The sequence below is a fragment of the Verticillium dahliae genome, genomic scaffold (assembly GCF_000150675.1).
Source record: "Verticillium dahliae VdLs.17 supercont1.3 genomic scaffold, whole genome shotgun sequence".
NCBI lineage: Eukaryota > Fungi > Ascomycota > Sordariomycetes > Glomerellales > Plectosphaerellaceae > Verticillium > Verticillium dahliae.
In genome coordinates, this window is record NW_009276940.1 from 1,497,074 (window position 1) to 1,515,890 (window position 18,817).

The window sequence follows — 18,817 nt, forward strand, 5'->3', positions numbered from 1 at the left end:
CGGCTGGCATAGGTTTCTCAGGAGACCTGTACCCTCTCGTTCGCAAAAATACCCCTCACTGAGAGCCATGCAATACGATGGGGAACAGGGTTTTCTAGTCGCCGCATGTGGCACGAAGTTTGTAGTTTCGATGCCAGCACGACGAAGCAGCCCGTCCTGGCTATCAATGACACCACCAATCCAAACTACGCGTTGAAAGGTGGCAACATCCAAAATAACACGATCCAACATAGTTTCAAAGGGCTATTGGTGACCCACTTGGCTCTAATGCATTGTAATCTTCACCTAATGGCTAAGTATACGGAGATTTACCTCCAGTCAGTCTTGGCAACCATACTATAGACACGAATCCTTCGGGTCTAACAACTTCTTATGCTAGCATAACTAATGTGTAGAACGTGTAGCACTTGTAGTGGAGCAATGTGAGAAAGCCCTCACTGGCAGGAGCCTGTCATGTGTGGAACTGGACGAGTCGTTAGATGTTTATAAAAGCCGTTGACTCTTGCTTTCTCTTGTCCTTTGTCCGTACTCATCATCCTGCAATCTCAAGTAATTCCCATTCAGAGAACTCGTTCCTCATATACATTCCCATCAAACGTACCAAATACCCACCATGAAGACCTCTGCCATCCTCACGCCTCTCGCCCTGGTTGCTGTTGGTCTGCAGCCAGTCAGTGCCGATATTGGCCGTGGCGCTGGCCTTGTCATCGACTTGTTCGGCCAGGGCATTGCAGAGCTCTTTGTGGAGATCTTCTCGAAGAGGGACGCTGCCAACGTTATCGTTCGTCGTCAGGTTCCCGGCGTTCCGGAGTTCGAGTACCAGCGCTGCCGCGAAGACATTGCGGGCCTTACCATCACCGCCACTTCTCCTGCCCCGAATTGTAAGTTGGACCTTGAGCCACCCCGAATCCGTCATCACTGACTCAAGTAAATTTGCAGCTGTTCAGTTCACTGGTGTGCCTCCTACCTGTATGAACCTGGCTGGTGTTCTTGTCGGTGACGAACCCGGCCCGTATGCCCTTCCTTGTGGCTCCGACTGCCTCATCTACGAGGACCTCACACCTGAACAGTTCGACGAGCTTGTCAGCGTTCTTCAGAGTGTGTAAGCAAAAAGCACATACCACCTGCCATATCACAACATGCCACCAGTAATCGCACGACATGGTAATGTAAGAATGGTGGACAAGAGGTTTTCGACCAAAGCCGCAATTTTCCTCATCATAGGATTTTCTTAAGTTGCAGATTTCAACAATTTGACTACTTCTACACACAATAAAACATTCTGGCCAACCCTATCTCCAACGTCCCGTATGTTGATTATCACGAGATATCATGCAACGTTCAAATGAACGGAGCTGGTTAGAGGTTATGGCAGCCTCACTGAACGCTGGTCTCCTTAAAGATACTTTGATCCATACTAGCGCCCTCAACATCGCCGTGCCCTTCAGGATCTGCGCCCTGAATTTTAATACTAGTGGTGCGGAGTCCGCAAGGAAGATGGAGATCTACACCGCGATTGTTGATCTCATCTATGTCAGCATTGGTAGGGTCGTGGACCATCTTGAGGCCACAGGACAGCTTATTAACACGTGTCCTATTCATGTCCCACAATGGCGCTGAAGGAGCCATTCTGGAAGCCCTCCCACTGATGGGTGGCGCCGGTACTTTCCAGACGATTATCGACAGGTACTACGATAACTCACTGAAAAAACGTAGGGATGGCGAACTTCTTTGTCTAGGACGTTGCGGAATGGGCTTGTGCTTCCATGGCACCATCGAGAGGTTTCAAGACATACATCACTGAAGGTAGCATTCGGTGCTCCTATGTAGCTTGATTTCCGGCCTTCACCAAATCTGGGACGAATACAGATTCGTTTGCAACTGTGAAGGAGATCCTCTCGACAGTTGTAGAGCTGGCCGCCATCTCTCTGCCGGGAAAAGTCTTCCGCGGCCGGTAGGTGGTCTTTGGGCGAGGAGCTTCTTAGGCACTGCGTCTATACAATCACGCCCCCGCTTTCCATGATGCCAAAAATCAAATCACAGGCTGGGAATTTTTTGGCCTAAGAGCCATACGTAAACGGCCCTGGAGGCACTTTACATGACTGCTCCACGTGGAAAGGACATTTGATTTCGAACCAGCACGATATACCATTGGAGGGGCGTAGAGGCGACATGTGAATAGGTTGGACTGAGCCAGGGTAGCATTATCACGTGGATAGATTACGGATCCAAGAAAATTTCTCATGATGTACATTTATGATTGATAAATACTGGTCGTCATCAAGTCTTTTAGCACATTAGACAAATGGCCAGTATGCGTTCACATCAGGCCGGCGGCAGCAAGCATGGCGAAGAGCATGACGCTCGACCCTGTCAGCTGAGCGGCACCATTGTCCTCAGTCGCAGCCGACTATCAGTATGTTAGCGGTCTCGCTTCATGAGGTCGTCACAATTTGTCTTACAGGAGTGGCGGTAGCCTCAGCAGTGGTTTGGGCAGCGGCAGTAGTTGATCCAGCAGCCGTGGCAGAGTCAGGAGTGGCGGCAGTGCCGACAGGAACAGCCTCAAGGTCGCATGCCTCAGCGCCTTCCTCAACGCCCTGGCCGTAGTGCTGCCAGATGTCGAACTCGTTGGCGCACTCGAGGCACTCCTCCAAAAGGTCGAGCCAGGTGGAGTTGCTGCAGTGGACTTCGCCGTCGTTGCTGCCCAGGATGGCATTTCCTGCGAATGTTAGTGATCGGAAACAAGTGATGTTAAGGGTGATCTGAAGCGTACCGCAGTTCGAGTGGCACTCAAACTTCTCGCCAGTAGCTTGACGGGCCTCGAGGGGCACGACGTCGAGATACTCATAACCAGCGACGACGGGGATGCAGGCAATGCCGGCAGCGGCAAGGAGAGCAAAGTAAGACTTCATCTTGTCAGTATTGGAGTGGCAATGACAAAAGACTGGTGCTTGACGAGAGGCTCGATTGAGGTGAGACCTGTGGGTTGGATCTGCGGGAAGCTAGACAGGATGCCAAAGCGAAGAAATCGCGGGAACTGCGACGTGAGGAAGGGGAATACTATATAGATTCAGACCACCTCGGTGATAGGGCCCACGGAAATGCCTGGGTGTGTGGCCCCTGATCCCGGAACGGCCTAGGACCTGACGCCTAGTCTCGTTGGCAACTCTGGGCACTGCGAGGTCGGGAAGGTATGCCTGTATAGGCAGTCATCCGATTTGGGATTCGACGTCTAGCTTGGGTTTCCTGCTTTGAGCCCACCCAAACCATACCTCGAGTGGAGGAATTACTAACAAGTTCTTTTGGTTGGACCAGTTGCGCAGTAGAATAATGCCTGAACGAGAGCATCCAGACCGCCCGGTACGGTGGCTTCTGCGAACCACGGGAACTGGTGTTCCCAGAACTTGAAGATCAGCTGCCCCAAAAACTTGGGAGGACCACGAGGAGACCCCATAGCAAGAACAAGCTAGCATAACTAATTTTCATGTTATTGGGCGCCCCCTTCGTGACCAGGGACTGGCGATGCGAGCCACGCCGTTGTTTGATTGGTGTGATTCATCTTATCTGATGATCTGATAACTCTGTAGCCCTGTCCGCATCCACTCGCTCACGCACGCCAAGCACTATGCTTCCCAACCTTGATTTTGAGCCAATCGCCGAGGGGGAAGGCATTAAATCAGCATGCCCGGTGCCGGAGTCTGTCGTCAAGAGGGGGAGGAACACGCGAGTGGAGCGGTAAAGCGGGCGCTCGACTCATTGGCGACTGCGTAATATAAAGGCCCAGATGCCCAAGCCTCGCCAGCAGTGAGCCGTTGGCCAAGACCCGAGCTGTCTTGGGACGACATCCGAGCCGCGAGGAGTTGCCTGCTGGGAGCCGACGCTATGTCGACCACTCTTGAGTCTTAGACAGGTACGAGTCGGTGGCAAGATGGAAAAGTCACACTACATGAGTCGATGCGCAGAAGTTCTGCTCTCTTCAACGGGCAACTACGATGACGCGCAAAGCGACCAGTCGACTCCTCGAAATCCTGAACTCTTCGAGGGCAGCATTTCATTCAAAGAGTAACCATGAAGGCACAATGCAGCGGAGGACCGAATTTCTGTCCACCACCTAGACGAAGCCAGTTGGCCTCCAGTGCAGCTCTCTACTCGTCGACTCTACAGAAGCCTTCAGTGCGAGGACCATGCCTACCGATGCTTCCAAACGATTACTCAATTGAGACAAGACAGTCCCATCGGATCTTCAAGTGGAGAAATTCAACTTTATCTTCAGATCCGAGGTCTCCGCGTTGAACGTAGCGTGAACAAGACGACAGCAATTCTCATCGAAATTGCCATCACTCTCAATCATCTTCGGAGTGCAACAAAATTGAGAGGCTGCACCACGCCATGGACGAACGACTGAAGCGCAATTATATGATGCTCATCCGCTGTAGCATGGCCCGGACTAAGTACAAATTGGCAAGGATCACAACTACGAAGAAGCACGCCTTGCGTGGGCAATTCCCACCCAAAGTCCTTCAGGAATATCATACGCCCTCTCGCCATGTCCTGGTGTAATGATCCGTCGAATATTGCAAGGTTGGGCAAATGGCTATACTGACAAGTCTCCGAGTATTGCCTCGGCATTGGTCTACATCGCAGAGCCAGCCGTGGTATCCTAATTCTGGAGACGAGGCGCCTGCTACCGAGGGGATAATCGCCAGGTATAGAAAGAATCAAAATCCTCAATGGTGCCATCAACCAATGGAATTTATACTGGAGGTGACTTGGTCGCCATCTTCTTGATCTGGTGCAATCCTGGTGGCAGTCGATTGCACATCTTTCACAGTGAGAATCCTACTGAGGTGATCCGTTGGAGTGTACAACGTAAGTCGACAAATCAGTTCTCTTGATCAATATAGAGTCAGCGTTTCCTGTAGCGCTACGAATTCGCCAGTGGTCATGAGCAGAGGAATGTGCTTGCATCTTCGACATTGTCGTTATAAAAACGGTAGCAGATGAAATTGCATGGCAAGTTCTAAGCATCGTAAGTGCATGTAATCATAACACAGTTGGTCGCTCTGATTGCGCATCCATTCAGACGTATTCAATCAGTCTTGTCAGCGACAGCTGATCTGTCAGAGCGTGGTTGGAACAGAGTGAAGAGGTATTCCGTACTAGGTCCGTAGGCAAAAGATAGTGGGTAGAAGGTTGGAATACATCCGAATTGTGGCCCTCCGCAGCTGGGAGGGCTTGCCGCAGTCCTTGTATACACGTTGTTGTAGCCCCTAGCCCCTAACCAGCCCCCTGCTCCGCGGCTTCGCAAGGGTCTTCCGACACGATCAAAGCTACTGACAGATCCACAGTCTCATGTACGGGTCTCACAAGGTTCAGATGAACGATCAAGCGAATATACCTACCGAAGCCCCGATGATATTGTCTGGGTCCTGTCGTCACGCACTTAGCAGAGGTGGCCTGCTCATGCAAGGGCATCTGCTGCATTGCGGAACCAAGACCTCTTGTCCTCAGCTCGCCATGGTCAAAGTAAGTTTCTACTACTCACATCACAAGTGCACCAACTTTCGCGGCGTTCAACAGACTCGGCTCCTCAACTTTGGGCAGTCGTGGCGGACCTCACTAGTTCACAAAGGCATGATATCCGGGGTGCAGCGGAAGTCACAAGGGTATGGTCGGAGGTGAAAGAGTCAGCTCTGTACCAGGTTCGATGTGGGAGATCCGAACGAAAAGACTGCTGCTTTCTTGGACGGAAGGGATGAATGGCGGGTTGATTGGACTTAGGCATGCGTCAGCCTCTTTTTGCACATTTTGGCCTTCATTGAATGACGAGGGCTTGAGGTGGCATTTTTCACGTCATCGAGGCCGGTATTCGTGCGACCACTGGTATCAACATGCTCAATGCAATTAAACGAATCAACCGAAATGAAACGTGTTAGCCACCGCCTCTCGTGAAGGCTCGCCCGATCATGCATTCAGGGTCGGCAATCTGTCGCCGGCCTAGACTACCATCCACATCATCCCTTTTCGTCGGGTTGGGTGGACGCTGTTTCTGGCGGCATCGTTGGCATCCAGCCAATTGCCTCAAAATACGAAGAACAGTCTGATATTAATTTGTGTGTACAAGAGCGCCCCCTTGAAATCTCGAAAATGCCAGATAAGAGAAGGGCGTATACCCTGTCTATTGCCAGGCTCGTGCTCCCAGCATGTCAGAGCAGCCTGGGAGCGGCCCAGCGCTTTCGTGCTGCACAAGGAGAGCAATCAGGATCGCGAACGTCTTTGTTTCTGACAAAACCAGTCATGAGAGGCTCTTCAACGATTGTAGGAGTGACCATGGGTGAGCGTCTTGAGCACCCTCCGCGCGGGGGTATCAGGCGAAGCATCGAGAAAAGCGATCGGATTCACTGCGACAAGGTGACTTCACAAGGTGTGTGTGGATGTCAAATGCCATGCAGGCCAGTAAGCGAGAGTTTCTGGGCGTCTCGCCGGCGTTGTTATCGCTTGACTGACCAACTAGGTACTTTCTGCATGGAGGTCCAGCGTCCGCCCACCACCAAAGGGCTGCCACGACATTAGCATTAATACGAATCAGCGAACGGCACTATGAAATCCCATGCTATCAGATACAGTATCTACTGTCCGACTTTCATCGCTATAGGTTACCAAAGAGGACGTGTAAGACCGCACAAATGTCGACAGCCCCTAAAGATCCAGGAGCAGTACGGGAGTGCTGCTTCTTCTTCAGGGAGAAAGCACTATCTGGGGTCACACTTCTTGGTCGATCGCGGGTAACTTGGCTTGCTCTCAAGAGTCCTTATTTGCGTCTACCTAAGCCGTGGAGTATTGCCTAGTGGCCTCTGGCAAGTCTTTGGATGATCCTTCGGCCACAACTGCTTTTCAATAAAGCTCTGACAGGTGATGGTGCTGGGAGCAATCTCGTTGAGTTCAAGCCTGATGCCCGTACGCCCGCCAGGGGCGGCATAGGACATCCCACCACCGGTTTCGACCTGGCCGTCGCCTGCGATTAGCACCCCTCGACCCTGCTACCTACCGAGCCTAGCCTCCCCAAGTGCCTGTATACATGAGGCATCAAATTCCATAGCCAAAGTAGATGGAGGAGTCTGTCGTTGGTGGTCATGATTTAGGAATATAAAATCCTCAGGGCAGAGTCCTAAATAGGTGGAAGCTCTTCCTGGTAAGGTGTATTCATCGACTCTCCGATGAACATGTGCAGCTCAAGGCGGTCGGAACCCTTGTGGGCAGCATCCCAGGCGCTCTGGAGCAAACCCTCCTTTTCAGGACGCCCATTTTGCCAAAGTCCCTCAACACCCATCCATACCTTGCTCTGCGGCATGGCTGCCCTTCGCAAGAAATTATTACACTAGCGTCCAAAATCAGTACCACTCAAGACCATCTTCAGCATTCTATCATTGCGTCAGAACAGTGATCACGGCGTTGTCGACTAGTTGGCCATTATCAAGGCATGCGAAAGCGCTAGAGCTGCTGATGGCCACCGCCCAAAGCCACCATCGCTGTTCATGTCCTTCCGCTAACCAGGTTTCGACATGACGCCGACTGCAAGATCCATTCCACATGACAAGGTGGTCCCATCGAAGCGCCATTCTTGAGCGAATAGCACGCAGCCACGAACCTCCAAGACGTCCAGCGTCTGGTCCAGCCTGCGCGCAATCCCGTTTTGAGTCTAACATGCGTTTGACGCTACCTACTTCGCACCAAAGAGCGCCCTTGCTTCGATGACCCAGTTCCTGACAGTCTTAAGACTCATCCCGTTCCCTATCCAGGCTGTCGGGCCATCACCTCATTAGTCGTCCGATGAGGGTGCTTCATCTACTCTCTTCCTTGTGACCCCTTATCGACGACATGGCCAGCCGAGCACTCCAAAACTCAAAATGGCGATGACCCCCACTGATACAGAGGCCCCCGACCCAGCGCTGTCTGCCACAGCACAACCAATGCTGTCTTCATCCCCCGAAGATACCCCTGCACCGCAACAAGAGGTACGGGCCCAGGTTCACGTCCGATTCAGGGCTGGCGTGTCCCGAGCATCTGGTACGCCAAGGTCTAATGGCATGCAGGATGAGCAGAACGAGGACCATGATTCGGCCCTGGGCGAAGACGAACAAGACGGGTAAGCCACCAACTGATGGCGCACCCATTCCCTCGGGTCGGCGGAGAACCTCTGCCCTCTCCAACTGCCCTGGCTGACACATGGGGCCGTAGATCTGCGTCAACGTGGTCCATCACCTCCAGCGTCCTGAACTACCGAGAGCGACATGGCCGCACATGGCACAGCGAGCGGACCGACACGCAGTACTTTCTGCCGAATGACTCGAAGCAACTCGAATGCATCGACATGACGTACGTCGAAACTTGTTACTCTTGCCCCTTCCTCCAGACGAGCCCGTCGCTCATCACATCTCATGACCTCAGCCATCGCTTCCTGACGATCCTGCTCGACAACAAACTTCTGCTCGCCCCATTGGAACCCGGCGCCAAGCGTGTGCTCGACGTCGGCACAGGGACAGGTATGCGATCTCCCGTCCCGTCCACCAGGTTGCGCGAAACACCCCGAAACTAACGCTGGGACCAGGAATATGGGCAATGTAAACCCCAACCACCAACAAAGGGCCCCAAACCAAGCCTGCCTCTTCGTGCCATGACCGACCGACTGACCGCGGCACAGAGCCTTCGCCGACGCGTTCCCCGAAGCCGAAGTCACGGGCACCGACCTCTCCCCGACCCAGCCGACATGGCTGCCCTCCAACCTCTCGTTCGAGATTGACGACTGCACGCGCACCTGGACCTGGGAGGCCAACACGTTCGACCTGGTACACATGCGTCTCCTGTTCGGCGCCATCACCGACTGGCCCGCCCTGTTTCGTGAGGCGTACCGTACGGCGCGGCCGGGTGGCTGGTGTCAGTCGTGCGAGGCGGAGTGTCTGATCCGCTCCGACGATGGCAGTATCACGCCCGACACGGCCATGGGCTCATCATGGTCGCGGCTGTTTGTCGAAGGAGGCGAGAGGCTCGGGCGTTCGTTCACGGTTCTGTCCGATGAATTGCAGCGGCAAGGGATGCAAGAGGCGGGATTTGTGGATCTGCACGAAGTGAACTTTAAGATACCTATTGGGGACTGGCCACTGGATCCCAAGCTTGCCGAGGTCGGGCAATGGGTTCGCTTGACCATGGAGCATGATCTTGAAGGTGCGTACCCATCATGGTCGTCATGGGAAGGGCTGTAGTTGACGCGCTTAGGCTATACGCTTTTCATATGGAAGGATGTCCTCGGGTGGGATACGGACGAATACCGGAGGTTCTTAACGTCGATGAAGGAGGAGGTGAGATCACGAAAACTACATGGCTATATGACTGTGAGGTACATCTACGGGCGCAAGCCTTAAGACGGTCTTGAAGGACAGGCTCTGGAAAAGGATTACAAGTAGGCAGATCGAGCCTATAGACGACTTGTACATGTTTCATGTTTTGTTAAACAGGTGAGAGATTTCTTGGATGGCAATCTTACCATTATAGTACCGTGGGACTTGCTCAGTGGTACTGAACCGGTCATCCCACCCATGCTTTCTATCAATACTCGCGGCAATGTTCGTCGAAACAAAGAGTAACAAAGCGAAATGATGCTTGTCCTATCATAGAAATAATGTATGTGTCAACTGGGAACGGCTGGCATCATCCGCTGTTCATCGAAAACGCCGGCCAACAAGAGCCGGTGACGATAGGAGCTGTCAGACATGAATCGTCTGCTCCACGAGTCTCACTGCTTGGTTGATGGCACTTCAACCGAACGGAGTAGCTCGCAAATGGGACATGTCGGTATCAAAATCAAGAATTAAAGGCTGCAAACATTATGGTATGCTCTCCGAGTCGTTTCCAATCATCCTGTAACATAAGACAATACTCGATCACGTAGCAAAACAAAAGATCTGAGGTCCAAGTCATTTTTTGTTCCAAAAGAGTATGTATTTGTGTTCATAGGCTATGTTGCCCGACGCTGTTCGTGAAATCATCATCCTTTTATCCTACCCTTTCTTCTTTTACATCAGCAGGAAAGCAGTCATAATAGCCACGGCCGCAACACCCAGCGACCCAGCAGCCAGACCCGTCGCGGCGCTGTCGTCATTGTTGCCGCTGCCGCCATTACTCGAGTCGGCGGAGCCCGTCTCGGTGGGCTGGACGAGAGTACCAGAGTCGGTGGACGACGGGGTGCCAGACTGGCGCTCAAGGATAAAGATCTCGCCTGTAGAGTCAGAGGTGACGTAGAGGCGACCCTGGGACTCCCACGCGAGACCGACGGGGCGGAAGCAGTTCTCGGGACAGGTGGAGAGATCGGTCATGCGGACGATGTGCGTCAGACTGTTGGCGGAGGTGTGAGGCTCGGTGGGCTCGCCGTTAGCGAAATCGACCACCGAAAGGGAATAACCCTGGGGGTTCTCGCGGTTGACTGGGACTTGTCAGCATTCATTCACGGGAGAAGTTGCGGAGAGGTGAGTAACATACAGCTGCCGTGGAAGGAGATCCAAGCCTCGGTACCATTTTCATTGAAGATGATGTCGAGAGGGGCGGTGTGGGCGGGGAAAGCCAGACGGGGAGCCTGGTATTCTTCACGGCAGGTAGTGTCGTCAAGAGTTGTATTTGTGTCAATGGCGAACTGATCGCCGACCTCGAGATTGTCGTGGTCGGGAATGTCGTCGGCGTCCCAGACAGCATAACACTGAGGGTAGCCGTAGTTGGTGGCATTAGCTTCGTTCTCGGGGGCATCCTCAATAGTGCCGTGCTCATTGAGCTCCTCGGCAGGGTTGTCCTCTTTGATCAGCTGGCCGTTACGCTCAACATCGTCAACCGAGTTCTCCACAGAGTAGAACCTGCCGGATGTGGGCTCCTCAGCAACACCGACTGAGTTGCGCAGACCCCAGCCGAGGACACGGCCCTCAAGATAGTCAATGGGGAACGAGTCGGTGTTGTTGATGTTGAAGGCGCGAATCTGAGACATGCCCGAGTCGATGTTCATAGCTTCAGTCGCCAAATTGTCGCCGCTCCCGCGAGAGACGACGAGGTATCCAGGGCTGTGGCGCGAGACGACGAGCGTACGGGTGACATGCTGGTTGCTGGCCATGCCAGTAATCACCTCTGTTCCGTTACCGCTGACGGCGCCGGTGGAAGGGTCGTAGGGCCAAGCGAAGACGGAATCGACGGTGGAGGCGTACAGGGTGCGTCCGTCGATGGAGAAGGCCATACCGTGGTTGAGCTATGCGTATACTATTAATTTGGTTGAAAAAGCTTGGCAACGGAGATGAGACAATCGCAACGTACCCCTTCGAGCTCAATAATGACCTTGTTCTGGTCGACCTCGAGACAAGTGTGGCCGTGGTCTGTGAAAGTGATGTGGCGAACACCGACGCCAGCGTCCAGGACGATGAGAGCGCCAGCGTTGTCGACGGCAATGGTGCGCGGCTTGACGAGGCCGTTCATGATAAGCTGAGCTTGCCATCCTGGGTGGACAGCGGGTGCATTGTACTGGGTGGTGAGGATGTTCTGACACTCGGTTTGGGCAAGAGCAGTGGCGGACAGAGCCACAGCCGCCGTGGCAGCAGTGCGGAGACCCTTCATGCTGGCGATGGGCGCGCGATAGTGTTGTATAGGGGTCCTGTTGTTTCTATCGATGGGCAAGATGCTGACCTTCAGAGACTTTGCGAAAGAAGAGGAACTGCTGTTCGTTCGGAATCGCGCGTGCAATGAAGGGCAGAGAGGGTCCAGATTCTGTCAGCACGTTCTGCAATGCAGGCGAAGGATGGAAGGATACCAGCAAGGTCGACCCACCGGGAGACCCCTCCTTCTGATAGCCCCTCACTTATCATTTTGCCCCTCGTGTAGGCCTAGTTCGGCCGACCTCGTGGTAGTGCCGATGGCATCAGGCCCAACGGTGCCAGCGCCTCGGGGGCCTTTTTGCCCCTCACGCGGGGCCGCCAAGGGTCGCCTAGGCCCGACCGGAGCAAGTCGAATGCAGGCGGACGAGCCAGCCGATCACGTTTGGCGAAGATTCGGCGCACCTGGCAGCGCCAGCACCAATGCGCCTCGCGCGTCGACAAGCCTACCCTGGCCGCTCTTTGGTGTGTCTGCTCTCGCGGTGGGACGGATCAGACGAGAGAAGCTCAGTAGCTGCTGAATACGGAAGGGCGAGGTTGGGCCCCACGCAATAGCTTTGCCTGGACTCGGCCTATTGTGCCACTTGGTCCAGTGCGGCGGGACAATTATTCAAGTTCTGTCGGGAGAATCAGGGCTGTCCTGAATTGGCACTGTCATTGATCATACTCGTGTTGTCGTTCAGGCCATACAGCCAAAGTTGCTTGCTTGATGGGAGGCTGCAATTGCTTCGGTGATGACGAAGTGTGACGGCTGTCCAAGGGTCGATTCCGTGGCGAGTTCACGCACTTGCTGATGATCGGCGGTGTCGATGTGCATTCGAATTGCGTTCCTCACATCGAACGACTCGGTACTCGATGTGGACTGATGGAGGAGCGATTCGATTCGATGCTTCCTTCGAAGCTCCGAATACCGGTAGACTAGAACGCATCCCATCTACATGGAGCGTCTGATGGCATGGGCTATCTGGCTGGCGTGGCCTAGTAACGACAGCAGGAACTATCTCGAAGTAGGCAAGCGTGCCATGCGTGTGAGAGGAGGAGGAATTCGGCATGCGACGAAGAAGCGTGGGATGTTGAGATTCCACAAGGCCTTGTCATTGTCAAGCTTGTGGAAAGAGGACGCGGGAGATGCCCAGGCAAGAAAGACCAGGCTCCTGGGGCGGGGTAGGGACGCTTCCACGGCCATTGGCTCTGGAACGCATGCGTTCAGGCACCTGGGCCATCTGAGGCACCTGGAAGACGTGCAGTGAGACATTTGGCAGCGGCCATCTTGCTGAGCAAGCTTCACACTGTGGAATTCTCCATCAACCCACCAACAAGTCCATCATCTTGGATCGGTCAAACTCTGGACCAGTGCTACAATGCCATCCATCAAGAACACGCTGCATCTTGCCGTGAAGTCCGAAACCCACCGCTGAAAAGTTGCGAACTCTTGCAGTGTTTTTCGCACCAGGGCTCTCCGCTGCGGCAAACCGCTGGAAGTCCGCCTTTCGATGAGCGCCAGCTTCTTGGTCCACCAAGCCCACCAAGCCCCCCAAGCCCAGTCAAGCAGTCAATTGTCTTCGGAGGCAAAAAACGGCTCCTCACGGCCGGCCTTGGTTGAAAGGCTCGAGTCTGCCATTGGACGGAAGAAAAGACCGCAGACAGGACCGATGAGACCGATGAGACCGATGAGACCCTTCTGGAGCCTGGGCGAAAACTACCAGTAGAGACACAGCACCAGAGACTCTGCCGTCCCAGCCATCCATATCCATATACGTTTGCGCTAGGCTTGTTGTTCGTGGATCGATAGCTTGGCGAACGCGAGCCCCGCCATTCATTACCCCTCCCCCTCCATCAGCGCACGATTTTAACGGAGGAGAGCTCTTGGCACACTCGGTGATCAGCACCGCCCCCGAGACACCCTGCCGCCCCTACCTCGCGCCGATGTGCAACTCGAGTTCAGTCTGCTCAGCTTCATCGTCTCCTTTCACAGAATCTTCGAAGCAGTCCATACCAGCACTGCAAGCTTCACTTTCGAGACCACGCACCATGGTCGCCCTGACATCCCGACTGGCGCTGGCTCTCCTCGCCGCCTCCCCTCTCTCTGCTTCTGTGCTGCGCCCAAGAGCCGGCGCCAACAGGCAATGGGTATCAGTCGACTCTGACGGCAACGCGCACACCTACATCCCGACCTCGACACAGGTCAATGGCGTTGCGACGACACTATCAGCCGCCCCCTACATCTTGACCGGCTCCGTCTTCACGGTGACAGCTACAAATGGCGACGTGAGCACAAGCACAGGCGCCCCGCCTCCACCGCGAGCCACTGACTCCGATGGTGGTCGCGGCGTCTTCAATGTCTGCATGGACAATGCCAACAGCCAGATTGCCCCCTTCTGCCAGCCGCGCGCCCGCTCCGAGCTCTACGTCAAGGAACCGTACTACAGTAGGTTGCATCTTTGTTCACACAATCCCTCGCAGTGTGCTGACCGTCGACAGTCACCTGGGACAGCAGCGGCTTCGGCGCAGACCTCAACACCGTCGCCAATATTGTCGGCCTCGCCGTGACCCGCCAGAGCGGCACTCCGACCAATGCCGAACCCAACTTTGTTATCAACGACACGAACATCGTTCTCGGCAAAGGATACTACGCCTGGACCCCTTCCGAAGCTGATCTCAAGGGTAGCACCGACTTCCACAATGTCACGCTCATGCTGCAGTTTGTTTCTTCGGAATCAAACGAGCTGACCAACGTCATGGGGCCAACGATTGCCCTCCTTCCTGCCCGCGCCAATATACCTGAAGAGCATTCAGATGATGACGACGATGATGATGACGATGACGATAACGATAACGACGACGACAACGATGATGATGATGACAAGAACGGTGGTCCGAATGTGCTGGCGATTGCCCTCCCCATCGTTTTCGTGGTTCTCGCCATTGCTGGTCTTGCTGCTTTCTGTTTGTTCCGTCGCAAGCGGAGGAACGCTGCTGCCGGTGCTAGCATCAACAGGACGAGCAGTGGATTTGGCGCCCAAGCAGCTCACGACCAGCATCTCGGCAGAAAGGACAACAACGACATCCAACTCGAGGACAGGAGCGATACCGTTTCGCCCATTTCGCCTGCGAGCACATCTGGCCGCAACGTCTTCCAGGAGGAGGTCGCTAGGCAGGACAGAGAGAGGATGTAATTTGGGAAATGTCCGGAACGTGTCACCCATGACATTTTCGGGGAACCACACAGGAGCGATACCTTAAGTGACGCCCTGAGCGGGTATCCGCTAACAACGAATATCACGATGCTTATGACTTCATGGATTTCATCACGGTGTTACCTGGAAACTGTTCTTCTTCTTGTGTTATGCTAGGATGATCTCGTATAAGAGTATCATGGTGACGACGACCTGATTGTCTATCGGACATTAGGTCAACGACCCAGGGGGATCTCGACCCGGCATGCCGCCATCAACAGAGACGACCAGAAGAAGCCCTTCGCTCCAGGGCCTATGACTACTGGTTCATCGGCTTGCACCAGAAGCTGCAAAACGACATTCGTTCCTGCCAAAGTTAGCCATGTTTTCCTTGCCGATGCTTCGGGATCACAAACTCACCCAGGTTCCAGATTCAATCTTGCCGTCCTTCTCAGGTCGCTTCCAGCTGCCGCCGCGACACTTGGGGAGGTAGCCCGAACCTCGAGGTGTCGCGTCCCCCTTGTACTCGTATAGCTGGTCGCCAAACCGCACATTCGGATGCCACGTATCGTAGTCCGGTCGCTTATCAGGGTTGGTCTTCCAAGAGTCATCTGGCTTGTAGATGAGCGTGACATCCTCCTTGAAATCTTGGCTGCTAATTGGGATTCCCTCGTTATGCTGCCCATCCAGCTCGTACCGCATCAGTCTGATCTCGCCGTCGCCGTCGTTGCCCGCGCCCTTGGTCCGCCACGGTCGCACAACCACGTTTAGGTAGTTCTTGCTCTCATCGTCGGTCGGGTTCGCAATGGTCCGAATCTCCAGGTTGCACCGCGCCGAGTCCGGATAGTCCTAGTCATCCGCCCACGGCGCGTCCCACTCGCGGTCCAGCGACTTGACGACCTGCCACTCCCACATGCCGCGGAACCGCTTCTTCTTGACCCATTTGCCCTCGTCGTTGTTGCCCCAATACGTCTTGTACCGCCACGTGAAGAAGCGGTCGTACGGGTTGTATCGGAACGCGGGCGACCCGTCATCGTTGTCCTCGCCCGTGGCATACAGCGTGTACGACTCGATTTCCTCTTCGTCGACGCCGCAGAGGGAAGCAAGGTCCGTTTTGAACTGCGTCATGGCCTTGAGGTTCTTCTTGACTGGTTCGTCGTCAACCCAGTAGTTTGCGCGTGGCGAGAAGACGACAATCGAACGCCAGAGGACCGACGCCTTGTCGAGGATCATGCCGGGCTTGAAGAGGTCGGCGATCGGGGGTGACGCCGGGGGTGGGTTTTGGCGACCGCCTTTCTGCACAAGGGGTGAGACGGGGTACGCCTTGCCGTATTTCATAAAGTCAATGACATTAGTCTGGTATCCTGCAGCCTGGCGCTCGGGATCGTGATTGCCGGTCTCGGGATTCATGGCGACAAAGGTCGGCACCTCCCAGAAGTGAGCGAGGACGAGGCCGAGGTTGCTCGCGAAGACGACAATGGTGCAGCAGGTCACAGGCTGCGTGCCGCCGGCCTGGGGGTCGTTGAGCCTCCACGGGCTGTCGCCCTGGTCGTCTTCGTCTAAAGGGTAGACCTGGGCGTTGCTGTCGGCATGGACGATGCGCCTGCCGTTCGGACCGGGTTCGATCCAGTGATAGTACCACAGGCCGCGGGTTTGCTGGATGTAGTTCATATTCTCCCACCAGTCCTTTTCTCCCCCGGGCCAGGTCAGCGGATCGGTGAATTCGCGGGATTTGTCGTTGGGGATGATGTCGTCGGCGCCGCGCACATGGAGGTACGATCGGTCTTGTGTCTGACAGCCTGCTTCGGAAGCGCTGCAGACCAAAGTAGCTGGGTCTTCGAAAACAAAGTCTTCGTGGACAATGCTATTTCCGTCGAGGTTACGCTTCGTGGAGGGGGCGGTTGACCAGTCGCACTCCTCACAAAGGTCACCGCAACCAGCTGGGCAACAGTATGGACCATTGGCCTCCATTTCGTCTGCAGTAGTTAGTACATTGATGATTCTCAATCTTTTCTTGACGGAAAATAAGTGGGAGTTGACGTAAAGTCACGATATCGTTGCTTTTGCCAGCAGACGTCAGTGGCTCTCCCCAAGACGTCTCCGTTGTGGAGGAGCAAAGGATTGTTACAGCAAGGGAAGGTACTAACTCTGCTTATGGGCCTTGCTCTTGCAAAAGGCATGCCCAACAAATAGCAAGAACAGAACGATAATTCCCCATCGTGGGCCTTTGAGATGTATGCGTCGGGAATCCATTGAGAGATGGTGCTTGACGTACGCGTTGAGCCAGCGCTTGGGAGCAGGGACGTTCAAAACAAAGTTCTGATAGTTTTGAAAGCCTACATTAAAGCTGATTCGACTTTTACTGAAAGGCGTAGATTACATAGTGTCTTGGGGGTCCGGTGAATGGCCTCACGCACAACGGAAGGAGCTGGTCTAGGCTGTGGGGATAGGCTCGTGAATGAAGTTTAACAAATTGACTTACCTATGAAAAAGCTCAAGGCATCATTTACACACCTACCTGCAGGCCTTGAGCACAGGCTTTGATGGTTGCTTTGATGGAGTGCTCTATGCTTACTGCTCAACTATCGTTTAACGAACAAATGAGTACATGTTTTCGTATCAACCACTGGAATAAGATTTCGCATCTGATTCCTGATGAAGCTCTCAAAGCCATATCAAGCATTGCAACCATAGGAATCTTCTTTTCGTTTAGTTATTGAGGACTTGCACAGCTTTCTTGCACAAGAACCCATAGCGAGGCACAGCAACGTCGGCATCCTTTCTCGTACCAAGCCCCGTTGCTCCTTGATGATGTCAAAGCGTCCTGCTGTAACTTCCCCATTTTGAAGTTAAGCAGGCTCAGGCGTGTATGTTCTTGCAGTATCCCTTATGGGCTTGTTTCAATCATGGTCAAACATGATATGAAGAATATGTGAATTAATAGATCGTGCTAATGTTCGATACAGCCCAGAGGCCAATACCCTGCCCTGGGAATCACACCCAAGCCAACATTAACATGCTTACGCGTCAAGTGTTTTGTTTTCCAAAGGAGTTACCAGACTGACCCTAATATGGCTGGGCGCTGCACTCGAGATACGGCGCAATGCCTAAAGCCTCGTCATCAGTACGACGAATTTAAGCATCGAATGTTTCCCCATGACTACTCCTGTGGACTCAAAGCCATTCAGCCCCCCATTGACACATGACGTTTCTTGGGCCCTCTATTCAACGATCGATGGGCGGATGGAACTAACGACACAGGTTCTGCCACCAGTCAACATACTCTCCACAATGATTTTCACAAGCTCTTATGGCAGGCTCCAAATGCGCATCATCTCGATATGCTATTATCATCTTCTTCCTGAATTCCGTTGTTTACACAACAATTCGTTACATAACATCATCAATGGTCAGATCAGCGCCGCAAAAACGTCTGTCAGTCTGTCAAATCGGAACCAATCTTTATCGTCCTTTTCTTGCCATTGTGGCCTCAGAATTTGCTTAAAGTCATGTAACTGTACAAAAAGTCGGACCTCTGTCTGATCGCCCCTTACTTAGATGCCATATGTTACTTCTAGGACCTCCCATCTAGGCCCCTACCCTTCAGATACCTAAGGTAGTTACGTCATGCACCCAGCGACAGTATGACAAGGGACCCTGATCCTCCACAAACGGCTGCCCCATTTGCATGGTCTCTCCACGATATATAAAATACGCTGATGGGGTCAATATCTGAAACGTGGGTCTTGTTCAAGGCGAGCAGGCTCCGCTGGCGGGCCTTTCTGCGTGACTGACTCGAAGCCATCGTGGCCCGCGTCTGTCTGGCGGAGCCATGCCGTCATTGCCCATTCAGGCTCGGAGCTTTCTTGGTAAACGCATGTTGATTGTCTTGGAATCTAGGTACAAGACGAGACCAATGTGCTCCCATCTCCGGGGTGGCCGTTGGAATACTTCCTATGCGGC

The 18,817-nt window shown here is 53.8% G+C and overlaps 7 protein-coding genes across 7 annotated transcripts; 4 read left to right on the forward strand and 3 right to left on the reverse strand.

The window, feature by feature from the left end:
* The first annotated feature begins 564 nt into the window (after positions 1–564).
* Positions 565–1,290, forward strand: VDAG_02103 (uncharacterized protein). The gene is made up of 2 exons (XM_009658132.1): positions 565–881; positions 940–1,290. The coding sequence occupies exons 1-2, from the start codon at positions 614–616 to the stop codon at positions 1,104–1,106; spliced, it is 435 nt and encodes a 144-aa protein (XP_009656427.1). The 5' UTR covers positions 565–613; the 3' UTR covers positions 1,107–1,290.
* Positions 1,291–1,531: 241 nt separating this feature from the next.
* On the forward strand, positions 1,532–1,804 carry VDAG_02104 (arylsulfatase; the record flags this gene model as incomplete). Its single annotated transcript, XM_009658133.1, has 1 exon — positions 1,532–1,804. One exon carries the CDS (start codon positions 1,532–1,534, stop codon positions 1,802–1,804), a length of 273 nt encoding a protein of 90 aa, XP_009656428.1.
* Positions 1,805–2,320: 516 nt separating this feature from the next.
* VDAG_02105 (uncharacterized protein) lies at positions 2,321–2,912 on the reverse strand (the record flags this gene model as incomplete). The annotated part of the gene is made up of 2 exons (XM_009658134.1): positions 2,321–2,410; positions 2,463–2,912. The coding sequence occupies 2 exons, from the start codon at positions 2,910–2,912 to the stop codon at positions 2,321–2,323; spliced, it is 540 nt and encodes a 179-aa protein (XP_009656429.1).
* A 4,995-nt stretch (positions 2,913–7,907) lies between these two features.
* VDAG_02106 (uncharacterized protein) lies at positions 7,908–9,419 on the forward strand (the record flags this gene model as incomplete). The annotated part of the gene is made up of 5 exons (XM_009658135.1): positions 7,908–8,146; positions 8,239–8,376; positions 8,449–8,543; positions 8,704–9,222; positions 9,274–9,419. 5 exons carry the CDS (start codon positions 7,908–7,910, stop codon positions 9,417–9,419), a joined length of 1,137 nt encoding a protein of 378 aa, XP_009656430.1.
* Positions 9,420–10,070: 651 nt separating this feature from the next.
* On the reverse strand, positions 10,071–11,643 carry VDAG_02107 (uncharacterized protein; the record flags this gene model as incomplete). Its single annotated transcript, XM_009658136.1, has 3 exons — positions 10,071–10,477; positions 10,534–11,281; positions 11,347–11,643. The coding sequence occupies 3 exons, from the start codon at positions 11,641–11,643 to the stop codon at positions 10,071–10,073; spliced, it is 1,452 nt and encodes a 483-aa protein (XP_009656431.1).
* Positions 11,644–13,709: 2,066 nt separating this feature from the next.
* On the forward strand, positions 13,710–14,977 carry VDAG_02108 (uncharacterized protein; the record flags this gene model as incomplete). The annotated part of the gene is made up of 2 exons (XM_009658137.1): positions 13,710–14,106; positions 14,160–14,977. 2 exons carry the CDS (start codon positions 13,710–13,712, stop codon positions 14,852–14,854), a joined length of 1,092 nt encoding a protein of 363 aa, XP_009656432.1. The 3' UTR covers positions 14,855–14,977.
* A 113-nt stretch (positions 14,978–15,090) lies between these two features.
* On the reverse strand, positions 15,091–16,825 carry VDAG_02109 (uncharacterized protein; the record flags this gene model as incomplete). The annotated part of the gene is made up of 3 exons (XM_009658138.1): positions 15,091–15,201; positions 15,275–15,703; positions 15,755–16,825. The coding sequence occupies 3 exons, from the start codon at positions 16,823–16,825 to the stop codon at positions 15,091–15,093; spliced, it is 1,611 nt and encodes a 536-aa protein (XP_009656433.1).
* Positions 16,826–18,817: the final 1,992 nt, after the last annotated feature.